This window comes from Myotis nattereri (genome assembly GCF_964212035.1).
Source record: "Myotis nattereri genome assembly, chromosome: 7".
NCBI lineage: Eukaryota > Metazoa > Chordata > Mammalia > Chiroptera > Vespertilionidae > Myotis > Myotis nattereri.
The window spans coordinates 29,442,318-29,461,385 of NC_138082.1; the positions used below are offsets into that span (position 1 = coordinate 29,442,318).

General features: G+C 41.5%; 1 protein-coding gene across 1 annotated transcript in view; it reads right to left on the reverse strand.

The window, feature by feature from the left end:
• Positions 1-2,533: 2,533 nt before the first annotated feature.
• Positions 2,534-19,068, reverse strand: part of DNER (delta/notch like EGF repeat containing) — a 231,067-nt gene continuing 214,532 nt past the window's right edge. Inside the window, exons 11-13 of the mRNA XM_081095960.1 lie at positions 17,732-17,863; positions 9,923-10,169; positions 2,534-3,546 (exon numbers count right to left, since the gene is read on the reverse strand). Coding sequence (XP_080952086.1) covers positions 3,435-3,546; positions 9,923-10,169; positions 17,732-17,863 — 491 coding nt within the window. The 3' untranslated portion in view covers positions 2,534-3,434. The remainder of the gene's footprint in view (positions 3,547-9,922; positions 10,170-17,731; positions 17,864-19,068) is intronic.

Below are 19,068 nucleotides of genomic sequence, written 5' to 3' on the forward strand. Positions count from 1 at the left end.
TCAGCTGGCCTCAGGATGGTCCATGGAGCCAAGGACCCATTAGGTATAAGGAGTTACTGTTTATTGAGTACAATGTGCCAGGAGATGTGCTGCCCTTCCTTCCAGCTACATGAAGCCATCTTCTGCTTCTCAATAGTACTGGTGTCCCTCTGACTTTGGGAAAATCATCTTCTAGTCTTCCTGTGCTCTATTTGGCTCATCTGTAGAGTGAGGGTGAAGCAGAATATTTTCCAAACACCCTTCACTTCTCAACCACAGGAAACCTACATCAGTATGAAAAGCTTGACTGTCTCTCTGAAAGTACCCTCTTCATATCCACTGCCCAGGGTCAGGGGGGCAGGGGTGAGGAGCCAGGAGCAATATAGTAGGGAAATTGAGAAGACAACAGCAAAGGCCCAACATCCCCCTTTCCCTGGGGTAGCCTCACTGCCAAGCACAAAGCTCAGAGCCAACTCTTGTTCTTTGTCTTCTGAATTGACACTCAGAAGGGAGCTTCCCTATAGCCACAACTGTTAGGAGATGTAGACACAACATCCTTGATGAAGCTTATGATATCCAGGAGTGTGAGCAATTCCTGCTGTCATGGCCCTCCTCCCCAATAAGGGAAGGGTTTACTGGTCCATCATAGCTATTTAATAAATACTTGCTGAATGAATTAATTAATGAAGATCTAATGAATTAATGATGGTTAGGTAGATGGATGGATGGGTGAATGGGTGGATGGGATGAATGGATGGGTAGATGGGTAGATGGGTGGCTGGATAAATAAGGACTATGAGCAGAAGCTCTGATTCCATGTTTTAAAACTGTCTCTATGTCTAAAAAACGGTGGGACCTTGAAAAGCTATTTAAAATATCTGGGACTTAGTTTCTTCCTAAGAATGTCAGTCATTAAAGTCTCTACTCTCATTGGGTTACTGTGAGGATTAAAGCAGATAATCTTCATAAATTGATCAGCAGTTTGGCCAGCACACAATCAGCATTAATAAACATAAGCTATTTTTATTAAAATATTGAGTGCAAGTCATCTTATTACAAAGAAAACCTTTAATCAGTCTAAATCATGAAAAAGCAAGTCTAGACAAAATTGAAACATATAGAATTAGCAGCACATTTTTGGCTCTCCACCCCTAGACTCATCATGAAGCACCCATGGGTCACGAGGAGGCTTTTGAGAACACTACTTGTACAATACACAACACAGCTCCTGTAGATTTGTAATATGAACAGATGGAATAAACTGCATGAGTGAGAGAATAGGTGAACAGATGGGAAAAAATAAAAAGGAATGAGAGATTTTCTAGTTCAGTGGTTCTCAACCAGGGGTGATTTTGCACCCCAGGGGATATTTGATAATATCTTGGGATATTTCCGGTTGCCACATACTGGGAAGTACTATTGGCCTCTAGTGGGTAGAGGCCAGGGATGCCCCAAAAACACACAGGACAGTCCACTACAAAGAATAATCCAGACCAAAATACCAATAGTACAGAGCTTGAGAAGCCCTGGTCTAGTGAATTGAATTTAAACTCAGCTCCTCCATAGTATGTCTGTGTCTCTGTGTGTGTATATGTGTGTGTGTGTGTGTGTGTGTGTGTGTGTGTGTGTGTGTGTGTGTGTGTGTTTGGGTAGATCTGCCTAAAATTCAGCTGGTCTAAGGACCGCTTTGTATGTCCTTATGGATTTATATCCATCTCACTGTAAGAAGGATCCTGCTCTCATGAGTCAAATTGAAATTCCCCATGGGAGTCACATTTCTGAAAGACTGTAAAAGTTGCTTGCTTTCCAATATAAGGAAACCACAGTATCAGAATTTCAAATTGTTAAGGGGCCTTTTGACTTGGGAAAGCAGGAAATCACCTTATTAAAATGTAATTTGGACATGGAGTATTTTCCACATGGACTAGTTTAATAATAAAAATATTTCAATTTTGTGGACATTTTCTTTAGCAATTTGGAGATTTTCAAATAAGCCAGCAGAAAGATGACAATGCTTGGCTATCTATTGGTCTCTACTGCCACACAGCAGTCTGGGAATGTGTCTGTGGGTTAAATTTTAATCTGCGAATTAGAAAATTTTAAGAGCTAGCATGAAATTCATTCTTGCAAAACCTCCATTATAAAATTATGGGGTTGCTGATTCAATCCAGAAACTGAGGTCTATAATGCACTAACTGAATTTCATTTCTGCTTGAATTTCTGCAGCATGGTCATCCTGCCCCACTAACACGAAACTTTGCCTTTCTTCCTGTCCTTGCCACAAGAATCCATTAGGTACAAGGAGTTACTGTTTATTGAGTACAATGTGCCAGAAGATGTGCTGCCCTCCCCCCCACACACACACACACACCACTATTATAACTATTGACATGGATAGTTCACATTGACATTATTTTAGAGAACTGCCATTGTTGTGTTTTTATTTGTACTGAATACTATCTGGCTCACAATTATGACATTGTTTTTTCTGAGAGTTTGAGCCCCAGAAATAATGTGTTTTATGTCATTTTAAAAGAACAAGAGACAAGTGTTTCCTTGACTCGGTAATATTTATTCAATATTCCTTGAAATTAGCAAGAATCAGAAGAAGCACATATCAATCAAATACAGCCACAAAAAAAGTCCTCATATAAATAAAGATGCACTATGAGAGATACTCGCTACGGAAGGGGCTGGTACCCTCTTACATTTACTATCTCTTAGCAACAGACAGCTCCAACGTAAATGTAACTTGCTCACAATTAAAAAGACCTTGACTTTTGAGAGAAAATATAGATCCAATTCGATTGTAATTGCCTCACTAGGCCCTTCCTTTAAGTACGTTTTCAAGGCCTAGCTTGACGACTGTTACAAAAACGACCAAAAACAAACTCAAAAGAATGTTCCACAAGGTTCAACAAAACAGTGCAGAAATAAGTTACTTACCCATGCACAGAATAAGGCAAAGGCTAATTTCATTCAGGTTAGGAATAGTAAAGGTAACTACTTTCTTTTTCACAAAACAGACATTTCAGACTTCTTTTTAAGTCACAGGGATACTGTACTACGCGTCATTCTCTATGTGTTTCCTAACTCTACTCAGAAAGCCACACTCACACGTTAACTAGAAACTTCTCCTTGATTAGACTATTTCTGTCACAGCCACGGAAATTAATCTGGGTGTCATGATAGGGTCTATCGTGAAAAGACCACACACTAGTCGAAGCTTAGGGTTTAGAGGGATGAAAGTACATTAAGACGTAGTCTATGGACTTCTCAAATTCCATGTTTAAAATATGTGTTTCAAACTAAACGCTGCAGAAAATTAGTTCTTAGATATTCTACCGAAAACTCTTGAGCAGCTAACATTTTAAATTTCTTAAGCTTTTTATTTTCTTAAAAATATTTCAATGAGTGTAGTATCCCATCTTTTTGAAAAATAATCCAAAAAATGACTACAAATCTTTTGTTTTAATCAGTGTAACCAAAGGTTTGTCATCGGGGCTGTAGTCCTCATAGGCGATGGGGGTCACGTCATACATCGCAGGCCGGGATTTCTTTCCAAACCTAAAATCACAGGAGAGAGGACTTTAGTTAGGTACATGTTGGATCTCAAGTCCAATGAAAGGCAAATGGTAAGAATAACTTATATTCAAGAATCAACTGGAAGTATAAAAATACCCTAACAAATATATTCTCTAGCAAGTACAGAAATTTAAGACTTCCTCCTAGTAACACTGAATGAGTAAAAATATTAATCTTTGGTGCAAGAGGCAAGAAATGGATTCCACAAAACACAGAGTCCAAATTAATGTTGAAGCTTGTAGGTTAAATCTTGGCAAAGCAGTCAGGCGTGACGGCTCTACAATAGGATTTAAAAGAACATATACTGATTTATCTTTTTCTTCTGAGACCTGTAAGGACATGGAGAGGCAAGTTTATTTTACATTCACTCTGGAGCCTGGAATGCACAGTGACAGGGTGGTCTACCCCAGACCATGGACAGACAGCCCCTCCTGTGAGACTTGCCGGAGGGCTGTGAAGGCTCAGTGGTCTTCTGAGGCCCCAAGACAAGGCGAAGGGACCAGGGAGGAAATGACTTCAAATAGGTATTTGGCCACAAAATGTGCCATCCAGTCCCACCTACCTATTACTCCCTGACACCCATGTACACACATGCCATTGTTTCTTCCCTGAGCACAAAGCCATTGTCCCAACAGATTGGTATATTTCAAAATCTCCTTGACAGCAGGACTGACAAACAGAAGCCCTGGGTGCCAAAATCCAATTTCAGGACTTCCTGAAAAGTCAGTATCAAGATGGTGATGATTACAATACAGCCAATTCAGCTCCTGGGTGGTCTCTTCCCATTCAAGACCTCACCTTCCACAGCAGCCCCTGCAGTGCAGTGGGATTTAAAGGATCTTCCACACAAACCCACCCCCCACCTGCCTTTTATAGAAAACAGGTTTTAACTATTTCAAGTCCACTAGGGCCCATTAGAAAAGAAATTTTAAAAGAAGCTAAAATTTTTAAAAGGTGGCGAGGATGAGCACCCTAAGACATCAAGGGGGTACTTTATGGTGGCTTACATGTCATCTCCCCCCTTTCCTATTTCTTCCTTTGAAAAGTCTGTCTTACATACAGAGATGGAAAGGAGAATCGAATGGGAAAGGAGAAACATTGCATTTTCATGTGATATTTTCTTTGTAAATGTTTTTCTATCGTGTATTCCCATTCATTCAAGATTTACTGGCCTCCAGGAGCACCCGGTGGGTGCCAGGCACATGCAGAGACAAAGAGGTAAAGCATGCTGCCACTGAGAAATCACAGCTATTACTGCAACACTGAAGTCATCCATAAACTCGCGTCTACAATGCGAAGCCTCACTAAAGGTCCGGGATTCTGTGTGCATAAATGTGTACAGCCGACTGCGGTCTGTGTATCTCAGTCGAGGGAGGCCTGCATAATCTGAGACTCAGAAAAGGGGCACCAGTGTAAAAGCCAGCTGGGTCTTAACACTTTCTCCTAAGTCTGAAAATGTCAGAGAGTACCTAAGGTACAAATATTTGGACAATGTATTTCTCATAAAATAGCCAGCTACACTGGTAATAAGATACCACCAATAATACGAATTTAATTAATTTTAATTGCATATTTTGAAGCTACAGGAAAGTATAATGTGAACCAGGGGTTAGCACACTACAGCCTGCAAGCCAGTTGCAGCCTGTTGCCTGTTTTTCAAATAAAGTTTTATTGGAGCACAGTTGTGTCCATCTGTAGTGCCTTTGCGGCTACAAAGGCAGAATTGAGGAGGCACAGAGACCTAAAGACTGTATGGCCCACAAAGTGTAGCATTTTACAGCCCTAGATGAAGGCCACAGTCCCTCTCTCCAAAGGATTTAGTGTAGTACTGGCCATGTTAACCATCGTGGAAGCACTAACAGAGTCATGGCAACAGTAGTATCTGTGTGACAGGCATCTAAACATCATATTTGGTGACAAGTCTTATGTACCTTATTTCAATAAAAAAAAAACTACAACTAGTTAAAAGGCAGATCACAGAGTTCATATTCTTCTAGTTCATATTCCTCTGAAAGTCAACAGCTAAAACAATGCCACAAAGAATGTCAGATGGTTCTGACTTTGAAAAAGGCCCACATCAGGAGATGCTATTTGAGAGAAAGTGACTGTTTCCTCTCATAGCTCTCCTTTCTTTTTGTTTTCTGGGATCAGGCACTTACAGCTGGTGGAGCAGCAAGCAATCAGATATGACCAGAACTTGGAGAGTCATGTCATCACTCCCGCCAGCCAGTCAGTCAGTTATAAACTCTCTCAACCTGAAGGTAAGCAAAGCAGCTACAGAGCTGATGACTCATGGGATAAGAGAGAGGGGCTCCTTCTCCACCCAGCACCAGCACCAATCGATTGCTGACATCACAGTCACCACACACTTCCTCAGTCACTCCTGAATGTCACAGGGGACCCACTCAGTTTCGTCCTGTGTGGTTGCTGAGCTACAGTCATTCTTATCCAATGTCACCTCCAGACTAGCGACAGGAAGACAGGCCGTGTAATGAACATTAGGCATAGGCTACTGCTGAAGACGAGGAGGAGGGTAATATCACAAGCATTGTGCTTTGTCAGTGCTTTCTAGGGTTTCCAAGAAAAGGGAGCAAAAAGGGCCCACCAGCCAGAGACCCAGCCTGGGCCTCCAGAGGGCCATGCTGTAGAAACCACAGGTTGTAACTACAAACACCTTTCGATGGGAGAGTTCCCAGCTATGTGGAAGGTACCGTTTTGACTTCAGTGGTTTTATTTGCAGTCACTGGTGCATGCAGGAGCTTGTTGGTTAGGAATTCTGCAGTAAAGATTTTTGATAAAAATCGGCACCAAATAAGAACCAGGTTTGTAAATGCTTTCAAGTGTATCCTTTCCTTCCAAGAATATTTGGTAAATATCTTCCCAATGGGCTCTATAATCAGGAAGCCCAGAAGGATCTATTTTAAACTATTCTGAGGCCAAAATAAAATATTCTTCCTCTTGATTGCAAAAGCATCTTACTTAGCTAGGGATCCTCTCGCAGTGGAAGAATCCAGTTTCTTGGGTCTCCCAGTACACCCCAGTATAAAGTGGTGACATCCGCTCCTTCCTGGTGACCTGAACCCCGCTGGGAACTCTTGAACAACTGAACTTATCTATTCTCTCCTTTTCACATCTTCTGTGTGTCATTCAATGATTGCAGGACACTGCAAAGACTCCTGCAGGCTGGTTCCACTCACCAAGCTAGTGTCTGAAATGAATCTCTCTCTTAGGCAGATGAAGGCATCTTCCATTAACCACTAACCAAGATCATCCATCCATTTCAGACCAAAGTTTAGTAAGACCTCAAATTTTAGTAAGGTCTACTATGTACCAGGACCCACTGGAGATGAAATAATTAAAAAAAATAAATAAATAAACCTCTGTTTTTGATGCACAAGCTAGTGGAAAAATTAGTCAAATAAACAACTGAGATGAGATTTGCAGGGATCGATCTAAGGCAGTGGTTCTCAACCTTCCTAATGCCGCGACCCTTTAATACAGTTCCTCATGTTGTAGTGACCCCCAATTTCATTGTTACAAATTGAACATAATTAAAGCATAGTGATTAATCACAAAAATAATATGTAATTATATATGTGTTTTCTGATGGTCTTAGGCGACCCCTGTGAAAGGGTCGTTCGACCCCCAAAGGTGTCTCCACCCACAGGTTGAGAACTGCTGATCTAAGGGCTTCCTGGAAGCTGTGTTGTCCAGTTGACTCTTAATGGAAGGAGCAAATGACAGGCATCTGTGTAGGGCTTGATATGGGGAGGGATGAACCCTTTTTCCTCGTAGTTGTAGAAGTCAGGCTCAGGCTCGTGCAAGTCCCACTAAGAAGCTGTCCTTACCCAGAGGCAAGGGGGCAGAAACTGTCTCCTAACTCCTCTCTTCCACTGGCTCCTCTGCCTGGAAGCTGGGGACTGGCTTCTGCTTCCATTGATGTGGCAAAATTTCTGTAAGATCTAAGTGTTGGGTTTGGGGGTTTCCTTTTGAAGAAAGCAAACTTTCCGAACTTCTGAGCTTCTTTGCCATTCAGACAGAATTTGGATCTGCTTGTATCAAAACCACTATCAATATACAATGACCCAATCAATGCAGCTAAGAGTACCCTTGAGCCCCAATCTTAAAGACACCAAGCAAAGCCCACTTGTTACTCTAGCACTCTGACTTTCTGAATTGTATGCTTTAGCTTGTTTTACCAATTAAAAGAAAAGGCGATATTCTTTAACACACAATATCATCATTATTTTTGTAATAAATACTCTTTGCAAAAGTCAACATGTTAGATTAGCGATTTTTTAGAGACGTTATAATTTATTTAGAGACGTTAATATGGTGTTATCGGTTTACACAACCCTTTATCATTTGTAAGTTAATTTGATTGCCATAACTGGCTTGGAAGGAAGGGTTATTCCTTTCTACAGTTGAGGGAACTGTATTATGGAAGGTTAAATCATCTAAAATCCAGAGTCAGGTAATAGAATAATTGGGCTCAATGAAGTATCTCAGACACCTGGACTCACATTCTTTCTGTGATAGCACACCAAGTCCTTGTCCCTTTCTGAGTCTTCTGTCCAGTAAAGGACACTGTTTTATATAATACAAATTCCATTTTTAAAAATAATTTCTTATTTTTCAATTACATTTGACACACGGTATTATATTAGTTCCAGGTGTACAACCCAGTGACTAAATCCTATATAATAAAAGGGTAATATGCAAATTGACCCTAATGGCAGAATGACTGGGAATGACTGGTCGCAATGACACACACTGACCACTAGGGAGCAGATGCTCAATGCAGGAGCTCATCCCTAGTGATCAGTGCACTTCCACAGGGCAAGCAACGTTCAGCCAGAAGCCAGCTCATGGCTGGCCAGTGCAGCGGTGGTGGTGGGAGCCTCTCCTGCCTCCCCAACAGCACTAAGGATGTCCAACTAATGGCGTGGGGAGCGGGCCTAAGCCGTTAGTCAGATGTGACATCCCCTGAGGGATCCTGGGCTGCCAGAGGGATGTCTGACTGCCAGCTTAGGCCCAATTCACTGGGAGCAGGGCCTAAGCCAGCAGGTGGACATCCCCCAAAGGGTCCCAGACTGCAAGAGGGCACAGGCTGGACTGAGGGACCCCGCCCCCGCCAAGTGCATGAATTTTTGTTCACTGGGCCTCTAGTATTATATAATTTATTAAGTGATCATTCTGGTAAGTCTAGTACCCATCAGACACCATATATAATTATTATAATATTATTGACTATATTCCTTGTGCTGTACTTTATATCCCTGTGACTATTCTGTAACTACCAATTTGTACTTCTTTTTCCCTTCACTTTTTTTCACCCATCCCCCATCCCCTTCCCCATCTTGCAATTGTCAAAATGTTCTCTGTATCTATGAGTCTGTTTCTGTTATGCTTGTTTATTTATTTTGTTTTTTAGATTCAATTGTTGATAGATATGTTTTTATTGCCATTTTGTTATTCATATTTTTTTATCTTTTTTTCCTTCTTCTTTTTAAAAGAAACCCTTTAACATTTTATGTATATGGGTTTGGTGGTGAACTTTTTTAGCTTTATGTTTTCTGAGAAGCTCTTTATCTGCCTTCAATTCTAAATGATAGATTTGCTGGGTACAGTTATCTTGGTAGTAGGTCCTTACTTTTCATCACTTTGAATAGTTCTTGCCAATCCCATATGGCCTGCAACTTTCTGTTGAGAAATCAGCTGACAGTCTCATGGGTGTTCCCTTTTAGGTAACTAACTGCTTTTCTCTTGCTGCTTTTAATATTCTCTTTTTTTCTTTAACCTTTAGCATTTAAATTTGATGTATTTTGGATTTGGCCTCTTTGGGTTCATCTTGTTTGTGACCCTCTGTGCTTCCTGGCCTTGTATGCCTAGTTCCTTCAGCAGGTAAGGGAAGTTTTCCATCATTATTTTTTCACATAGGTTTCTGTGTGATAGCTGTTAGCCATTTTTAAAGTTATAAAATGGAATAATTTATATCTATGCTGACTGTTTGGAGAGTAATACAGCTAAAGACATTCCAAAAATAAATCATCTAAAATTTTTCATACTCAGTGATTAAGAATCAGATATTTATCACACAGATAAACACAAATTGAAGGAATGTACCAAATAAAATCAGGAAGCCAGCAACCACTGAAAAGGGGTTTGCTTATAAAGCAGTCTCATTATCAACCCCAACAACATTCAATAGGTTCAACAGCACCTTGAACCTAGGTTTATTCTGTGAAACCCTCTTTGTGGGTGTAAAGTCCTATTTACAACATAACCCTGGTCCCAAGAGTGCACATGTGAAAGCAGCCTGTCCCTTTCCCCTCCTGCTGCCCCTGCAACAGCCCACCTGGCGTGCCGTATGGAGGCGATGGCGTTGCTGAACTCGCTGTCAATGCTGCGGCAGTTGTAGAACTCCTCATAGGCCGGCCTGGAAGAGCCCTGGTACTCGATGCGGCTGATGCGGCAAATCCCCACAATCAGGATGATCAGCATCAGGATGAAGGCGACACACAGGGCCCCGATGATGATGTAGAGGGAGTGCCGGGGCATGTTGGTGAGACTCTCCGCCATGTGCCCGGACTTCCACTGGAGGTCTGAAAGCAAAAACAAGCAAATGGCTGGACATAAGTGTGGCCTTTAGCATGGGAAGGTCTTTCCTATCCTTCCATGGGTAACTTAAAATGTAAGGCTCATCCTCACTGGGAAGGTTTATTTTCTAAGGATTTTCCAGATCCAGGGCTAATAATATAAAGACCTCTTAACAATCATTAAGAAAAACCATGAACATGTCATAGAAAAATGGGCAAAGGGTGTAAAAGGAATTCACCAAAGAAATGCAGATAGAAAATTATTTAGCTTCACAATTATTTTTTAATTCTATTTTTATTGATTTCAGAGAGGGAGGGAGAGGGAGGGAGAGGGAGGGAGAGGGAGGGAGAGGGAGGGAGAGGGAGGGAGAGGGAGAGAGAGAGAGAGAAACATCAATGATGATAGAGAACCATTGATCAGCTGCCTCCTGCATGCCCCTGCTGGGGATCAAGCCCACAACCTGGGCATGTGCCCTGACCATGAATCGAACCTTAACCTCCTGGTTCATAGGTCATTCCTCAACCACTGAGTCACATCAGCCGGGCCATAATTATTTTTTAAATGCAATTCCTCTCAGTTCCCAAACATAATTTAAATTTTTGATAACCACAATTGATAACAGTACAGAAATGGGGGCTGTGTAAATTGATATACAACACTTGTATGGTCTTAGGGTTGTGAGTGCAACAGAGAGAAGAGTCCAGAGAATTTATGCTGGGGAATTGGTCCCATAGGATACAAAGCCCTGTGTACAAGGATGTTCATCTCAGCATCATAATGTTTAAATGTTAAATTATCAACTATTATACATTTAGAAAAACATTCAGAAAATAGGCCCAGAAAACCAAAGTTAATAAATGTTCATATTTTTCATTTTTACTTTATTTTTTTTCCAAGGTTTTTTTAAATAAAATGTTACAGATATAGTTAGAATCCCCACTTCCATTCTCTCTCTTCATCCCACAGTAGACAACACAATTTATTAAAGCAAAAACATGGAATGCCCTAGCTGATGTGGCTCAGTTGGTTGGAACATCGTTCCATACACCAAAAGGCTGCAGGTTCAATTCCAGATCAGGGCAAATTCCCAGATTGTAGATCAATCCCTAGTCTGGGCTCATGCAGGATGCAACTGATCGATGTTGCTTTCTCACATTGATGTTTCTCTCTCTCTCTCTCTCTCTCTCTCTCTCTCTCTCTCTCTTTCTCTCTTTCTCTCTCTTATCTGTCTCTTTCTTCCTTTCTCTAAAAAATCAATTAAAAATGTAAAACGGTGGGAAACAACCTAAATATTCAACTCTTAGTGAAATGAAGAGATGTTCATCAAATAGCTAAAGAATTAAAGAAGGTTATCAAGCAGGACTGGTTGTATAGTACAAGCATATGTAAGCTTAAAATGTCTGTCTACATACTAAAAAGCTTAGAAAAATAGAGTGATAATGGGGATGAACACTTGTTGTTTTCTTACTATGGACTAAGCTCTTTGAAAACATCTCATTTAATCATTATAACCACCAGAAGATGTATTACTTTCTCTCCCCATTTTATAGATGTGGCCTAAGAAACTGATGTCACTTCCTGGGTGTGTTGTCAAATACAAGTCTTGATATAAGTTCTTGGCCTCTGCCTCGATGTGCTAATAACAGTGGTCTCTAGAAGGCAGTGATTTTTATTTCCTTCTTTATACATCTCAGGCATTTATTTCTCAGCTTCTTAAAAATAATGTATTCCTTTTATAATAATTTTAAAGGAAGCGATACATTATTTTAAGAAATTACCCATGTATTATCTTCCAATGTAACTAGTGGAAGGAATGTGGGTGCTGGGATCATACCAACCTTGCTTTCAATCATGGCTTCAACATTTACTTGACTTCCCTGAGCCTTGGTTTCCTAATTTATAAGAGGAAAATAGCAACATATACCCCATGGGCTTGCTGTGAGCATAAGTTAGGAAACATGTTTCTAAAAAGTAAGAATGTTCACTGCCAGGCATGTGGTGGTTGGTCCCTATAGAGGAGCACCTGGGTGGTGGAAGAAGAAAGGATAAAGTGGCTGGTGCCTCTGAGGCACATGCCCTGAGCTCAGGATTACTGAGCATTGTCCTATGCCCTTCCAAAAAGCACCAACCTGTATGCACAGGGAAAAAGTGAAGGATGGAATGTAATCTCAGTGTCTGGCAGAAGTCCTGTTTACAGACCTGCACACAAATGGAATGCTCTGGATAACAGGAGCAGGGTTTGAAAGAAAGCTGTAAAAATTTAAAAGGATGATGCAAGACCAAAGAGAAGTTAACTCATGTGAAAAGAAGATGCCTTCTCTGCTCACACCATCACCACCGCCTCTCGGTCATCACTTCCAGATTAGGACTCTGAGTACCTGAAAATAGGATTCAGAGATGGGTGGGACTGGGCCTGTCTTCCCAGGAAATCCTCAGGACTCTTCTCACTGTTGCCCTCATAGCCTCATCTTAATGACATGGAATCCAAGCGTCAGCTATTCTTTACCTGGAAAAGTTAGTTTGCAGAAGAGCACAAGGACCCCTTTCCCAGAAGCCTAATGGAAAAATGACCCATGCCCCAAGCCTGGAGGGTTCCTGAAAGTTTGAGAAGAACTGGACAACAGAAGAGACAGCTCTTTGCATCCAGATCTTCTGACTCTTGAGCTTTTCACCAACACTCATGCTTGAAGTCTCGCGTTGCCATTGGAGCCTGCCTGCCTGAGCTCACAAAGCCCAGGGAGCCATAGGACTAACCATTAGTGCATTCACAGCACCTTCTGTGCCAAATCACACACAGGCGGATGGACCAGCAGAAATCACTACAAACAAATGCTCATAATGGAAGAGAGAAGGTGTTTTGTGAAATTTGAACCAAGACTCAATCCTGAAATCGGCAGTCATTGCATTTGGCATTACCTGGTGCACACTGAGAGAGACAACTCATTTTTTTGGCTGAAAGAGAAGTGTGACTCACTTGATTTCCAAGTATTTTGACATTCTCTGAAAAAATTCAGTTGTAGGATGGAGTCCAACACTCACAGAGTCTGCTCTAACACCCATTTAGCATCAACACAAAGGCAGCCAGTACTGCTTTCTGCTCCAACTTGGTGGAGGGCTCAGATCTGATTGCTGCAGCAGGGCCACACGGGTTGTGAAATCTTATGGTTGATGCATAACCACATAAATAGTTTACACATCATATTAACTGTGTACACATAGGGAGTGCACAACCAGAAGGCCAGGACAGTGGAAAGACAACTGTACCGCATTATGTGCTCGGCACGTTGTCCCAGGCCTGATGAGCTGCCTGAACTGCTTGTATTTCTGACCATCAGCTCTGTTTCCCAAAACTCTGAGTTCCAAGTTGATTGGACTTCTAGGAAAACTCAAAATTTCTCCTAAAACCTCTGCTTCCCTCTGCCTTGCCCTTTGCTTTTCCCAACTTTACCTTCATCTAAAGCTTCTCTGATAAGTGAATATGGCTGCTTTGCACACTAATCAAGTTTGGAGCCAAGGTGGATCTGAATAAATCCAACGCTTGGTCTGAGAGGCAGCAAATCTATCTGCACCAGGTGGCTGCAGCTGCCGACTCCTGGTCCGGGAGTGCTCCTCATAAGTCATTGCTCTGCTGCATCCTGGGAGTCCCACTGCATGAATCATTTACTATCATGGCTACAGCATGGCTGGGGAAGAATTGCACACCAGCACATGCTGAATGGGATGGTCTCAGCAGCCCCAGCAGGTGCATGACCAGGAATGTATGCACACGAACTGTTCAGGAAAAATGTCACACGTATGGGTCTGAGGGATAATTTGTGTTTTGGTTTAAATTCAATTTGTTTGACATTTTGTATTTTCCAAAGTGCTTTCACATTTAACATTTTCACTGATTGAATGCATAAATCCAAGATAGCCTCGTCTCCTATTTCTCACCTGTAGAATATCAGTAATCCAATAGTTTGACCACAGATCCAACTGTTCAGTGTCTATCGTTCAACTGTCGCTCAGCAAGGTTGACTGTAATTCTAACTGTATGAACCTTATAGCTTCTATACAGATGATACAAAACACCACTAAGTAAAAATTTATAGGAATTTTGATTTTTTAGACCTTGATTCTAGAAATGCAAACATTTTATAAAAATACACATACACACCCCAAAAATTAGGATCGGTTCCAAGGTTGTAAGAATAAGTTGCAGTAACATTTTACCAGGGTTGTTTGTTAATTTCAAGAATTTAGGGTTTGCATTTGCCTCAGAATATATACAGAACACCAGAGTTATTTGAATGATCCTTTTTGGGTAATTCTGGATCAACTTTGTTGATCATTTTGATAAATATGTACGGTCTGCTTGATTATTACTTCTTATTACTGATCAGGGGCCAGATAGTATATCTACTGGGGCAAATTTCTAAGAAACATTATTAGGGTGAACACTGGCACAGAAGGTTGACATGAAAATGGAACCACTAAAATGGTATTAATTTGCATGTAAATCCTATTGAGGTATCAGGATCTCTAGTGATGGCTGCTGGAAGGGCTGATTCCATTTCATGTGTAGTGCCCTTCACTGTGAGGTCTCAGATTTCAGGATGTGATGAACTCAAGCTGAGATCTGTCTGCTGAGAAGAAGATACTTGTGCTAAAATCTAAGGAAAGAGAGCTCCAGGCATAAGGAACAGCACAGGCCAAGACCCTGAAGACAGGAATAAACCTGATCTGTTCAAGGAAGAGAAAGCAGGACCATGTGGCTGAAGCAGAGTGAGTAAGAAAGGGAAGTGGGTGATGTGACCTCCAGAGGCAGAGGTCAGGCCAATGGAGGCTCATTTACTGCCTTCAACAACTCAGTAGCTTTCCAGACCACATAGCTGTGTGGGTTTCAGATCTCTCTGTTCTGTGTGTATCTGCGCTTTCCTGTTGAGATCTACTGACCTGAACTTGTACCATCCAGACACCCTCTTCGTGGTTTCTGGCCACTTCAGAAGCTCACAGATGCTCAGGGTTAGAAAGAGACCTCTGTGGGTCCATAGCTCACACAGGACTGGAGGCCTCTTAGACTTTCCCTGTCCACTGACAAGCCAGATTCTGCTTGCACACCTGGTCCTTGGATTCCTTCCATTTGATTCAGATCCAATTCTCTAGACCAGGAGTGGGCAATGTCTGGCCGTGGGCCTTATTAGGTCCACAGAATCATTTTGTCTGGCCCTGGCAAGGCATTAGGGGTGAGTTAATTAAATGTTTAACCAAATATAGCAGGCTAATTTTTAAGTTGATAATTTTGTATGCCCCGTGAATGATATAACTATCCAAATGGCCCTTGGCAGGAAAAAAGTTCTCCACCCCTGCTCTAAACACTGTACACCAGTTTCAGCTATATGTGATCACAACCCTCCCATGCATGTTCTCCACTGTTACACTCAGGCCAAGGGTGAAGTACCCAACACTGGAACCCACAGCGTCTAATCTATGATAACATTTATTTTAACATGTTGGCTTAATGGGGAGATGCAAATGAGATCAAGTGGGAAGTGCTCTTCTAGGCAAACAAAGAGCCCAAGTGTGGACCCATATGTGTGATGTGCCCCAACACCTTCGGCTGTTCATGGTGGCCCATGCCCTGCAGGTGCATTGGCTAAAAAGACAATTGCAAAGGTTCATCTTCCCAGGAATAGCTCATAGAATAAGAGCTAAATAGTGTAGAATTAAAGAGAAACTAGCATTTATTTACTGCCTACTACATAACAGAAATATGCACATATTTGCCTCCTTTAGTCTTCACAGCAACCTTACTATAACCATCTTACAAGTGAGAGAAACGAGGCTCCATGAGATAAATGTGTTTGTATGGGTCACATAGCTAGAATATGAAGCCAACTTTTGTCCAACTTTTGTTATTATTTGTGCATGTTTTACTAATATCATCATCACTGGGAGGAAGTAAAATTTAGATTTTTTGTAATTATAGGATTGTACTTCAAAACTTCTTGAGGGTATCCTATGTGTTCCTGACTTCTTATTCATACTGTACTATGTATTAATCTTTACAATTAAAATTTTAAAGTTATAAATAGATGTTATTCTGAGAAATGTGTCATTTCAAACAACTATCAAATTTCAGAACAAAAAGTGGCCCCATTTTATGGATGAGTACACTGAGGCTCAGCACAACTAAGTAAAGCCGCACAGTGAGTACCATGGTCAGGGTGAGAAGCAAGGTCCTACTGACCCAGGTCTGCAATCCCTTCCACCAACGATCCCAGCAGAGTGGACTTAACATCCTACACCAATAACAGTTTTAACATCCTACCCAAATCATAGTGCTCAGCATTTTTACTATTGGAATCTCTTTCTGTCTCTTTCTTCAATAAGAGAGTATTTCTCATCTTCAACAAGGACAGCTGGTCTTAAAACCATCCTGTTTTGGAGCATTTGAGAAAGTTGAAGGAGAGGCCTAAAAATAACTACCTTCTTTCCCTCCCAAGCTCTGAGCCAAGAGCAAAGACAAAGCGTGAGCAGATAAGAGCCCAAAGGGCACCTTCACTATTGGTCAAGTTGATGGAGAATGTTGTCCACACTTGTGAATAACAAGGCTTCCTAACACTGACCACCCCGCACCTTAGACACATACTAAGAATTAGCCATCCAGCACAGGCCATGTGGACCACCAGTGAGGGGGCTATTCTTAAAGCAGTTATAGCACGGATGACTACAGGCAGCAGAAAGGCCTGCTCAGGAGGGAGACAGACAGACAAGGACAGACAGACAGACAGGGCTCCGTGTAAGTATTTGCCTCCTTCCAAACTCACACAGCAGATAAGCTGTCTTTACCTGATGATGATTAGGCCAGGGGGTGAGAGGCCCCAGGAGGGAGCTTTTATGAAAGGTTCAATTGCCTTGATCCATTTAAATAAGAAGAAAGGCAGCTTTCAAAGTTGAATTTTTAGCAGTTTACAAACCAATGGAAACCCCAATGACTTGTCAGTTCTCATTTTCACCTCAATCCTAGTAGACATGGTATTTGAATGTATAAAATCTTGATTGTGACATTTTGAAACTTCTGTTAGTTCGTCTTTAGAGAACACTTAGCTCTAAGCAACTCAAAATGTTTTTCAGATTTTCTTTTCCACTCATCCTCACTGGATTTTTTTTTCTCCAGGCAATTGATGGAACTTAATATGTTTGAAGACACTTGAAGACATAAATGCAAAGTGAATTTACATTTGGTGTGTGTTTTTACATTTTCAACACAGGGCCTCTGTTTTGTGCTGTGATTCTAACGCGTCTCTGTTGAGCGCATTTTTGGCTGTAGCAGCAGCAGTGAACTCTGGATGACATCTGCACATTCTCATCCCATGGAAGGGCTGCCTTCAGACTCAGGAAGAAGTGGGAGCAGCAGAATGTGGGGGTGGGGGTGGGGGCAAAAGTGTGACACTGAGATGCAGAAGGCATGGCGACTCAGGCAGCACTGCCTCTGAGAGTGACCAGGCTGGGCACGGTCAGCATCCCTTTCTTGGTGAAAGAAAACTGTAGGTTAAATTAATAGCTGAGAGGAAGAAAAACTTACGGATTTCACAGTTTGCTCCCACCCAGCCATGTGGGCAGTGGCAGGTATAACCATTGGGCTGGTCCAGGCAGGTGCCGGCATGATGGCAGGGGTTACTGTCACATTCATTTATGTCGATGTCACACTCTTCGCCTGAGGAGATAAAGAGAAGTAGCCGTGAGACGATCAGCTGCATCACCCATCGCTTCTCTAGCAAGGTAAAGCTCCAGATCTGAGTCCGGATTTCATGATCTCCAGCAATGGAGCCCAATTGCTGTTTGTATAAAATGCATAACTTTCCCAAATTCTAGTCAGGGGATCTTTTACTCAAATAAAACTTCTTAAAAAAGAAAAAAATAGCCTTGGTAAAAAGACTTTTCTTTAATCTAATGAACTAGTTAACTAAAGCTGATTCCCGTGTCTGAACAAATTTTCCAAAGTTTATTGGGAAAGCAAATTTGGGTTCCTGATTTCATTAAAGAACTCTATTTTGTATTTTGTCAGCCGAATCTTATTTTTCTGAAACTCCAGATAGTTGAGAACTCAAAGTTTATGATTGTTTTGTAGCCAAGTGTTTGAGCGTGAGTCAGGACATCTAGTTTCTGGATACTTGTAGAGCACAGCTGTGTGCCTAGATTGAGTCAATTATGAAAATTTACTCCAATTTCCAAATTCCTGGATATGTTCCTGGGGTGGACCGAAATGCTCAGGGAGGGCATTAGCCACAAGGGGCGACAGTTGTGAAGTCTCGGTTGACCTAAGTTGGACATAATCTTCCCTGAGCAATGATGGCCCAAAGGAAATTCACATCCGCTCCAGTCTGTCCTTTCTCCATAATGAAAACTGTGCCCTGAAGTCCCGACCCCACCTATACCCAACATTTGCCCCCCTCAGGGAGTGCCTGGTTTAAACTTATAAACCAGAACATGGGAAGATGTCACTGTGATTCAAACACCAATTTACAGGAAATAGCTTGTTATTAGCAGTTGCAGGAACAAAGCCATCTTCCTGTGAATTAAAGGCATAGGATGAGTCAGTACCAATTGGGTGTGCTTATGAAATTTAAAGGTATCTCATCAAAGCTGAATAAAAGAGGGTAGCTCAAATTGAGGCACTCTCTCTTAAAAGTTTGAAAATGAGAAAAAAAATTGTTTTGATATACTCCTCCATTTGTTTAGATAAATGTAAAAAAGCTCTTCCTAGCATTGTGATAGTCATAGACTAAAGAAAATGAGCAAAATCAATATTTTGTCCATTTTCAAAAGGCAATATTTCAGTGTACACTTGGGTAATTACTTCCAGGCTGACTTAATTAGCAACGAAGTGCTTTTCTGTCTGCTATTGGTTTACCTCTCGTT